The 11,577-nt window shown below is 34.3% G+C and overlaps 1 protein-coding gene across 1 annotated transcript; it reads left to right on the top strand.

Annotated features, from left to right (window-relative positions):
• The first annotated feature begins 1,785 nt into the window (after window positions 1–1,785).
• On the top strand, window positions 1,786–8,181 carry eif4a3 (eukaryotic translation initiation factor 4A3). The gene is given in 12 exon segments (XM_043252731.1): window positions 1,786–2,048; window positions 2,595–2,715; window positions 2,853–2,895; window positions 3,536–3,598; window positions 3,681–3,813; window positions 4,766–4,846; window positions 4,927–5,068; window positions 5,487–5,625; window positions 5,919–6,034; window positions 6,141–6,248; window positions 7,235–7,362; window positions 7,987–8,181. Coding segments are annotated over 12 exon segments (1,245 nt in total). The 5' UTR covers window positions 1,786–1,894; the 3' UTR covers window positions 8,004–8,181.
• The last annotated feature ends 3,396 nt before the right edge of the window (window positions 8,182–11,577 follow it).

An 11,577-nucleotide genomic window follows, 5' to 3' on the forward strand; every position in this document is an offset into this window, starting at 1 on the left:
TCTCTGCCTCTGTCTTATTTCAGCGCTTGAGTTCGGTTCTGACCCTGATCGCTGGGAAGCTGGAACGGCGTTAAATGCGAACAAGAAGGTTTTGTGAAAAATAAATACAAAAAAAGCGCTTTCATAAAGTACTGTGTTTTTATGCACAAGCTTCGTACTAGAAGGATTATTTTGAGGGAAGAAAATGAACTAAAATGTGCTTTTAACGTACAACCTCTGCCTTAAAACTTGGGGTTTTTTTATGGATTATTCACCATATTCTGGTCTTCTATGGCTCTCAATAGAAGCGAAGGTTGAAAAAAAAACCATAAATGCTCATTTTTTTTCAGTTTAATTTTAGAAGTGAGCTAACATTGATCCTTTTAATATCTTAATCGTTAATCAACATCTTTCATTAAAGTCAACCTAAAACCATAATTTTTCAATTTAGCTTGTAAATATTTTCCTTTTATTTATATATATATATATATATATATATATATATATATATATATATATATATATATATATATATTTTTTTTTTTTTGCCATTTAAGGTTTTAGTATTGTAGTGTTTTTTTGACAAACTAAAAAGAAAGTTTTTATTTTAAATATAATTGATAAAAACGTTTTAGTTAGTTTTGGTCTTCAGCTTAAAGAAAAAAATATTCTCATGGAAAGTAGCTGCACTAAAACAAGTATACCAATTTTACATTTATTAAAAAAAAAGTACCTTTTTAAATACATGTGTATGTAGTTTCCATTGGTTTTATTTGTACTGCCTGTTAAACTATGAAAATAACTAGATGAAATAAGCAGCGCTTTTTTGTTTCAGTTGAAATTTATTTAAACCTATGAAGATTATTTTATGGTTGCATCAAAAATCTCTTCAACCGAAAAAATAAATTAAAAAATCTGATTAAATATAATGGATGTAAATAATAAAAACTAAGTGGCACAATACATTTCTGCAAAAAACCATATAGACGGTTATTTTTTATTAAAAATAATAATAATAATTGTGTTAAATAGTACAAAACTTCACACCATTAAGGCAGTACAGTTATAAAAACAAACCAAAGAAAATAAATACACCAAATACAGATACCTTAACATTTGTAGGAAATTATTACATTAAATGTGTATTTTTTCTACAGCCCGTTTAGAAGGTTTTTTTTCCCAGAACATTTTTATTGTAGAACGTTCCCATATTTTTACTCTAATGTATAAATATTACCTAAAACATATTTTAGGTTATTAATAATAACCACCATGCAACATTCTGGAAACTTTATTTTATGATTACCTAAATGCAACCTAAAAAGAACGTTCCCCTAACGTTATTACTTTGTTCTCAAAAAACAACCAAACGGGAACGTGGTTCTGAATAAAGACACTAGTTTCTACAGTTAGATGTGGCTTGTTGTGAGGTTTGAGATATTAAATATACATTTAAAATAATATTTTATTATCATTATTATTGCAAACAATACAGAGATTAAATTAATGGCATATAACTTTTTATACAAAGTGTATCAACATCAATGTCGTCAGAACACAGGAATGAAAAATAAACGTTAATGGTTTGTAAGATATATGAAAAATGAAGAAATAAGAAAAAGAACATGATAAGATTAATTAGAACACATTAAATCATTATTAATTAATTACGTTCTTCTTGTCTTCTTATTTACTCGGGATCAAGTAGTATTATTTTTAACTGTAAAAAACAAGAAAAAAAGTGTAGAGTTGTGTGGAGTGGCGTAAAGCGTAGTGGGCGGGGCCAGCGCCGTTGCGTCACCGCGCGTCTCCTGCTTTGTGCGTCACAGCTGCGACACACGCGGCTCTTCCGTTCGGCCTGCAGACGCGCTTTCACGTTTTAACTCGTAATTTATAACCGAAATCCGTGATAATTATGGCCGCCGCCGCAGCTCCCGTGAGGAAGAGGATCCTGAAGGAGGAGGACATGACGAAGATCGAGTTTGAGACGAGCGAGGAGGTGGATGTGACGCCGACGTTTGACACGATGGGCCTGAGGGAAGACTTACTGCGCGGGATCTACGCGTACGGTAAAAACACCCGATCCGTGTCCAGACTCCGCTCGGGTTCGTCGCGCAGCAGCTTCCAGAGCTTCGAGTGAGATTATTAGCGCGTTAGAGTTCTGAACGACACGCTTCCGTCGAGCGATAACCGGCCCTCGTTCATCCTGAGGAGAAGAGAGAATAAAAAGCGCACGTTTTCGTGTTTACCGATTTAAAGCTTAACGTTCAGTCTGCTCTGACTCGCCTGAAGGCATTGTTTTTTTTATATAAAAGCTATTTTAAAAGTTATGTAAACACTCTGTGTGTATGTATGCGCGCGTGCATGCGCGCGCGTGCGTGTGAGAGAGAGCGAGCTCAGAATAAAGTTAGTTTCTGTCTGATTCTTCCAGTCTTCTAGCTGTATTGAGGGGTGTTTATCTTAAGGATAATGTCTCGTTAGATTAGCACCGACACAGTGGATGCCACCAGCGTTTATTTGTATGATCGTGTTGTTTATACTGTACAGTGCTTTGATGCGATCTGTGTTAAAAGCGCTATAGAAATAAAAATGAATGAATGATTTATTGCTCTCAGGTTTTGAGAAACCATCTGCGATCCAGCAGCGAGCCATCAAACAGATCATCAAGGGACGAGACGTCATCGCCCAGTGAGTCCTGCTGGAGATCTGTTCTGGAGAAAGGAGAAAGGATGTGACGTGTGTTCTCAGGACTCAAACGTGTGTGTGTGTGTGTATTCAGTGCTGCAGTGTCTGGATATTCAGGTGTGTTCTGCTCCAGAGACTCACGACTTCCTTCCAGTGTCCTTTTAGTACAAATTAAAATACTATTAAAGTGTTTTCCATTGTATCTCAGTGCTGCAGTGTCTGGATATTCAGGTGTGTGCTATATCCAGAGATATATATATATATTCCTTCCAGTGTCCTATATAGTACAAATATATATAATACTATATAATGTGTGTTTATCCATTTGACTTTATTTGTATATTTTCGTTTTAGTTTAGTTTTAAAGTTTCAGTAATATTATATTTATGTATTTTATATTAAAAGTGTATGTGTGTATATATATATATATATATATATATATATATATATATATATGTGTGTATATATATGTATATAATGTATAATAAAAATTGTTTATATATATTATATAAATTTATATATATATATATATATAATAAAAAAATGTCTATAAATTTAAAAACAACAAACATAAAATACAAAAATAAAATACTTCCTTGGAAACTAGCTGATTAAATTATTTTAGTACTTAAAAATAAACACCAGAAATAAAAAAAAATTAATTAAAATAAAAACTATTATTTAGTTTTTTTAAGTTTGATATTTTACTACATCAGCTTGAACTGAACAAAAGAAATGTCATTAAGTTTTTAAATTTTAAGCTGAACAAATTTCAAACTAGTGTGTTAGTATTTTATTTTAGTTATTTCATCATCAGTACTCGTGTATCTTCCTCCCGACACACAGTTTCTTCATCTCTTTTTGGCTCTAGGTTCGAGAGACTCAAGCTCTGATTCTGGCTCCCACCAGAGAGTTAGCAGGACAGATCCAGAAGGTAAGACAAGCTTCAGAAGACGGCTGCGCTCTTTCTCTCTCTCTCTCGTGCCTGACGTATGGTGATGTTCTCCGGTGTTCAGGTGCTGCTGGCGTTGGGAGACTACATGAATGTTCAGTGTCACACCTGCATCGGAGGCACAAACGTGGGCGAAGACATCCGGAAGCTGGACTACGGTCAGCATGTAGTGGCTGGAACGCCTGGCCGAGTGTTCGGTGAGCGGCCTTCATTCAGATCAGTCTCTTCTTGTCTTATACAGTGCTTTTAAGACTCTGTGTACATGACATCTTTTGGCAACACCCCTCACAAGATGCTAAACACTAATGACTGCTGATGCAGAAATACATACATGTGGGTTAAGGCTGGGGGACTTGAATGTTTTATTTTTATATATTTATATATATTTATTTTTTATTTATATATTTATTTTTATATTTGTTTTTATTTTTATATTTATATATTTATATATATATATATATTTATTTATTTTTAATAAAAATATTTTATTTATTTATATATAAAAAAATTATGCTTTGGTACTTTATTTGGTAGAAATTGTATTTATTTTTGGTTAGAAATGTTTACACAAAACTTTATATATATATATATATATATATATATATATATATATATATATATATATATATATACACATTGGTATATATATGTATGTATATGTGTATATATATGGTATATATATGTATATATGTATATATATATATGTATATATATATATATATATGTATATATATATGTATGTTTTTTTTTTTTTAAAGCTTTTGTCTTATTGTATATGTATATTGTACAAGATGTAGTTACAGTGTCTTTGCAAAGACATTTAACAAGTGATTAGTTTAACCTTCACGTCATGTTTACAACCTAAACTTGTGGGTTAATAAAGAAAAGTTACTTTAGTCAACTTGAAAATGTAACTATGGCATAATTAAGAAATCTGTAAAACCTGAAAAATATCCTATGTATTCCTTTTTTGTTTATATATATATGAATATATATATGAATATTACATAGCATTCTTAATAAATATACCTGCATGTGTGTGTATTTATATACACCTGATAGATAAACACAGTGCACACATGTAAATGTCGTATAAGTGTTCCTGCTGGGTTTGTGCTAATAGTAATATCAAATATTGTCTTGTGTCAGATATGATCCGCAGGAGGAGTCTGAGGACTCGGGCCATTAAGATGCTGGTGTTGGATGAAGCGGACGAGATGCTGAACAAAGGTGAAGCGTGGTAGAGCTCCAGATGTGTGTGAGCTGCTGACGGCTGGCTTCGGCTCTCGCTGACGCTCTGGTTTCTGCAGGTTTTAAGGAGCAGATCTATGACGTGTACAGATACCTGCCGCCGGCCACTCAGGTGTGTCTGATCAGCGCCACGCTGCCTCACGAGATCCTGGAGATGACCAACAAGTTCATGACCGACCCCATCCGCATCCTGGTCAAACGGTGAGCGCTCCAACCCCGTAAAGCTGCTGGGTTATCTGCAGGTGGAAAAGAGCTCAGCAGTAGAACAGACACGAGTCTGGAAGTAGTCAACAATACGATGTATGGGTCAACAATTAGCTCCCAAACTTTACTGTTAGATCTGTTTCATCAGATATAGATATAGAGATAGATATATACATATACACACACACACACACATGTATATGTATGTATTTCTGCATCCACATTCATTAGTGTTCAGCATCTTGTCAGGGGTGTTGCTGCTTCATATGCAAAAGATGTCATGGACAGGGAGTTTTAAAAGCACTGTATAAGACAAGAAGAGACTGATCTGAATGAAGGAAAAACGAGCGTCAGACTTTGGTCAGAGAGAGATCGTCAGATTGTTGAATGAATGAATCTGTCTGAATCTGTGTAGTGATGAGTTGACTCTGGAGGGCATCAAGCAGTTCTTCGTGGCTGTGGAGCGAGAGGAGTGGAAGTTCGACACTCTGTGTGACCTCTACGACACGCTGACCATCACACAGGCCGTCATCTTCTGCAACACCAAGCGCAAGGTCAGTCGAGGGGTGAAAATGATTTAAAATAGTCCTTTTATTTCTGCATTTCAACATCACGTGACCCTACAGAAATCATTCTAATATGATCTACGTGCAGGTATTCTGTAACGTGATCTTAAGATGATATTGTTTTTGTGGGGACTTTACTAATTAATTTGAATGCGTCTTCTCAGTAACTGGTCACTATGCGCTAAGCACTACTCTTAGGTCGTATGTTTCGTGGTTCGTGTGTTTTCTGAAGCGTCGGGTGTCCAGTGTCTCGTCTCCAGTGTGTTCTGCTTTGTTTTCAGGTGGACTGGCTGACGGAGAAGATGAGGGAGGCCAACTTCACCGTGTCCTCGATGCACGGAGACATGCCCCAGAAAGAGCGCGAGTCCATCATGAAGGAGTTCAGATCTGGAGCCAGGTAAACCCCGCCTTGAGAGCCACGCCCACACAGAGGCCCCGCCCTGCAGGTGTAGTGTTCGAGTGATCTCGGACGTGCTTCACTAAGCGGTGTTTGTTTCTTGTAGTCGAGTGCTGATCTCCACAGACGTTTGGGCCAGAGGTCTGGATGTTCCTCAGGTGTCTCTCATCATTAACTACGATCTTCCCAACAACAGAGAGCTGTACATCCACAGGTACAACACACACACACACACACACACACACACGAGTTCACAGCTGTGTGTATATGTATATATGTATGTGTATATAAATAAATATATAATATATTTATTTATAATTTATTATATATTTAATATTTATAATTTATATATATATATATATATATATATATATATATATATTTTATATTTATATATAATTTAATATAAATATATAATTTAATATATAAATATATATATCTATTATAATTTTTTATATTTATATATAATTTAATATATGTATATTATAATTTTTATATTTATATATAAATATATATATTTATATATATTTTTTATATTTTATATATATTTTTATATTTATATATAATTTATATATTTATATATATATATATATATATATATATATATATATATATATATATTTATATAAATTAAAAAATATATATATATATATATATATATATATATATATATATATATAAATAAAATATATATATATATATATATATATATATTATATGTTTTCTGAATTATGTACATGTTATAATTAACATATATGTATATAATAATGAAAGTGTTTACGTTTATGTAAACACTTATTTAGGATGGGATTTAATCGTTTGTTGGCAGTAATTGTCATAAATGTAAATCATAATTGTTACTTAAAGTAAACGTGAAACACTGAAAACATTTTTATAGTAAAATATAATATAATATAAATATAATAAAATGGGAGACATTAAACAATCACTAAAACACAAATTAAAGAGTATTTATTATTACAGTAGTAATGAAGAAGAAAAAAAAACTATTTAAAAAAAATTACGCTGATCCTGCTATGAAAATAGGCTGATGGGGAAAAATAAACAATTACTAATACTTTTAAACTAATGTGAGTTGTGTGGAGAGGACTGGAGCACAGTGAACACTTTCACACACGCTCTGAATCTGAAGTGACTCTGGTTTGGTCTGAATGTGAACGCCGTGCTTTCGCTCGTCAGGATTGGTCGATCGGGTCGTTACGGCAGGAAGGGTGTGGCCATCAACTTTGTGAAGAACGACGACATCCGTATCCTGCGTGATATTGAGCAGTACTACTCCACACAGATCGACGAGATGCCCATGAACGGTGAGAGCAGGCCAATCAGAGCCGTCCGGACGTTTCCTTCCATAAATATGAAAACCTCCTTTAAAGTTGTTCAAAGATGAAGTTTTTAATGCATATTACCATTTTTAGATTTTTTTTTTATGTTATTAGTTTGCTCGCTCAGATTCCAGATTTTATAAAAGCCGTATCTCAGGCAAATATTGTCCGATCCGAACAAACCACACGTCAATGGAAAGATGGTTTCTTCATCTCCGGCGTGACGTTTACATCTAAATGAAGACACTGACCCTTCTGACCGGTTGTGTGCTTCGATGTAGAAACCCTGCAGTGTTTTGATCTCGGCACCGGGTGGCAGCCCTCGATGTTACGCCGGAGATATCCGTAAAAAGTCTAGTCCCAGACTAAAATATTAGACCTGTTTTGTCTCAATGCACACCAGTAATGTTTTAAAGCACTTTTATAAAAATGTAACGTCTTGGATTAAACCAGCATTAGGCCGTAGTTGAATGAAGCTGTCTCTGTGAAAGCAGGCTGTAGTTTTGATCATTTTTAGTGGACTAGAGCCTGGTCTCACAGACAGGACTTAAACTGTGGTTTAACTCTGTCTCTCTCTTTCTCTCTCTCTCTCTCTCTCTTGTCTTTCAGTGGCTGACCTGATCTGATCCGATCCGATCCCAGAACATTCAACAGCAGTTTTGCTTTCACCTGAGTTTTTATTTCCCGTTTACTGTGATATTTTTTTTTAATCTCCTGTCTTCACGTAGTCGAGCGCTCCGGAGCAGTATGTTGTTCTGAGCGGGCTTCATTTAGCTTTTGTAAATAAAGAACATTTGTCTCTGAGCTGGTCTGTTCTTCTGAAGTGTTTTTGCGTAATTCTACATCCGTTCTAACGAGTGAAAGCATTTAATTTTTTTTTATTTATGCATTCAGCAGATGCTTTTATCCAACTAAACGCTGGTGTTTTTTCTGTTACTGTGTCTTTAAGAAGGCTTGGTCTGCGTCGGGGTTTGTTCTCTATCGCTCTGAAGCGGTGGAGAAGGTGATCTTAAGCGCTGTGGTGTGGAGCTGATGTTCGAGACGCTCACGAAGACGTCTTTTATGTGTTAATGGAGCCTTTTATAGCTCGTGTGTGTTGTATCTGTGAACGTCCAGCTCAATCCTCTTAGTGGGTTCTTTCCGGCTGATGGAGTGATTCAGACAGATCTGGACGTCAGACCTTCCTCCGGTGAATGCCTGTGACCCTGGACGACAAAACCGGTCATAAATGAAAGCTGGATAACTAATCTTTCAGCGTATGTCTGGTTTATGATCGGAAAATATTGTGCAAGTGTTCATGGCAGTGTTTAGTGCTTGACAAATTTTAGCAAACTGTGCGTATGACAACCTGACTTGTAAGAAACCATTAAACCATTGTGACCTAAGGCCGAGAATTATTGCATAGTACCCTGATTAAAAAAAAACACGCATTTCAACACTTTTTACAGTACCTTTGTTTTGCTTTTTTAAATAGACCTGTTTAATCACTCGTGTGCATATCAGAGAAAATTAGGATGATTTCTGTGCAACATTTTAACAACGTTTAAAAGCATGCATCCACGCTCTCTTCTTGTTCAGAGACACACATAGATTATATAAAAGTGATGCATGAGCATGCAAAAAAAAGCAAGCCCAAGTGCATGCGAGTAGTTTTTCGAGGGCGAGGAAAGTTTCTTGTGTAAAGAGAAAATCTATGAAAAACCCCCTGAAAAATGAAGTGTTTACTGATGTCTGTACTGCATGTCAGATAATACCCCATGAGCCACTCGTGTTAAATACACTCTGAATCTCTAGTGAGAGGTGGAGAAAAAACTTTTTTTTTTTTTAAATATTTTCAATTTCAGTTTTTAAAAAGTTTACATCTTGCCATTTTTATTTATTGTTTTCTTTTTCTTTTTTTTGTATAATCAGCGGTTGTTTTCAATTCTGATTTCGGGAAAACTCTATTGTGCCCATATATATTCTTCATGCACTGAGGTATATATCTATGACGATGAAGTTGCTTTATGAACACAAGTAACCGCTATCTTTATACTTTCCCATTACGTTCATTTATTAGCTGAGATTTGAGGTTTCTCATAAAACATTTTTGAACCGCTGTTTCTCTGTTCACCAGGCTGGAGTTTGATTATGATATTTCCATTTTATATATATATATATATATATATATATATATATATATATATATATATTTTTTTTTTTTTTTTTTTAATTATTATTTTTTTTTGAGGTGAAGATCATTGCTCCACCGAGGAACAGTGAAAGTAAAGCTCCTTGAAAGATCTCAAGAAGTGCATGAAGTCTGTACATATACTGTATAAAACCACAGAAGGCTTGGAGCAGATCGGGGTGAAGGGAAGCTTAGAGCTCTGTTTTTTAATCTTAATTTGGCCTGAAGTCTCAGAGCACTGGCTGGTAACCTTCAGCGTGGAGAAGAAGAGACACGTGAGTCTGTGTCCTGAATGTCAGGCTTTCACCAGTCTCAGAAATGATTTAATAACAGTCCCATTAGTGTGGAAACGTGATCTGCCACGGGATAAAAAAAAATTAAAAATTAAATAAATAGAAAAGCTGATTGGGACTTTATCTCACGACGCTTCTGAAAAGAAAAGCATATGGTGAGATATGAACTAAACCTGCCGATGTGAGGAAGAAGTCGTGCAGAAGCACAATTATGAGGAAAAAAATTTACCTTTAAGTTTTTATTTTTAAAAACAGAATTGGAGGAATGAGAGAACAATCAAAAAACTGTGAGGCATAATATATATATATATATATATATATATATATATATATATATATATATATATATATATATATATATATATATATTAAAAATAAATAGTCATAATTTTTAATTTATGTTTCACAATTAAATGTTTTTTTTTATAAAAAAAATCCCAAACACTCCTCACAATACTTGCTTCCTTTGTGTATTAATTTTCAGTGCTATGTATTGTTTTCTTTTTATATAAAGAACGATCCTCTAAAATGGTCTTTTCTTTCTTTGCAAAGATAAATAAACTGGGTTCCTCAGCCCCGGCTCGTTCATGTCAGTGTCTCTGAGAGATCCTTGGAGAGAAGCGTCTGAATGTTAAACCGTGTGTCCAAACGCCACTGAAACACAAGTCTGATCTGACTCACCACTTCATGCTCCTCCCAAACAGACCTTTAAAAGAGGCTTTGACACAAAGGCCTTAAACTGGGATACTCAGGAGAACGAGAAAGTGTGTGTCACTGACCGAAAAAGAACAAAACGCAACCAAACTGAAGTGAAAGGCTCTTTATTCTTTACATTGAGCACTAACAGCAAGCACTAGACTGATGTACGTTAAATCACGTCACTCAGTAGGTGAACCCGTCTGACCGCGTCCTGCTGAGATTATCCTGAAGCCGTCTGCTCTTTACCAGATCCTCAACTCTTTAACTCACAGATCCTATTAGTCCAGAGCGGTCTCCCACTGACAGACATAGTGAGCAAATAATACACTAGTTATTACACTGATAGCCCAAAGCATTTACTTTACAAAATAAAAGAAATGCATTATTTTGGCCCCAACCTCCACCGGCCTGCGGTTCAGCACCTCCACGGTTCCTTCAAGACTACAGGCAAGAAAGTAGTTCAGAACAAATGAATGGCGATGAATCGAATTCAAAAGAAAGGATTTTGTTTACTGTGCACACACACAAACACACACGTGCATGTATATATTTTAAAAAAGCATTAAATATATTTATATTAATATACAAATGTCAATATTTGCAGTAAACGTTTATTTTGCGTGCAATTCATTTTTTGGCGACACACTTTTGAGCTAAATGTCATTTATTTGAAAAAACACGAAAGAAATCCACGAAAGAGTCCTCTGCTTTCTTTTGTTGAGACCATACCTGTATTATATATACAGAATTTATTATTATTTATTATATATTTTTAATAAATTGACATTTATTTTTACTTTATTATAAATTATAATATATATATATATATTTTTTATATATATATATATATATTTTTTTCTTCTTTTTTTCTCTGTTTTCTTTATAATAAGTTGGGCTGGGAAGAGATTATTTGTATAAGTGCATTCATTTTTTTGTTGTTGTTGTTGTTGTGGTTGTTCAAAAAAAAAAAAAAAAAATGTTACGTGTGTGTATGTATACATATATTTCAGTAATAAAAAAAAGAAAAGAAATGATCCC

The sequence above is a fragment of the Puntigrus tetrazona genome, chromosome 11 (genome assembly GCF_018831695.1).
Source record: "Puntigrus tetrazona isolate hp1 chromosome 11, ASM1883169v1, whole genome shotgun sequence".
Classification (NCBI taxonomy): domain Eukaryota; kingdom Metazoa; phylum Chordata; class Actinopteri; order Cypriniformes; family Cyprinidae; genus Puntigrus; species Puntigrus tetrazona.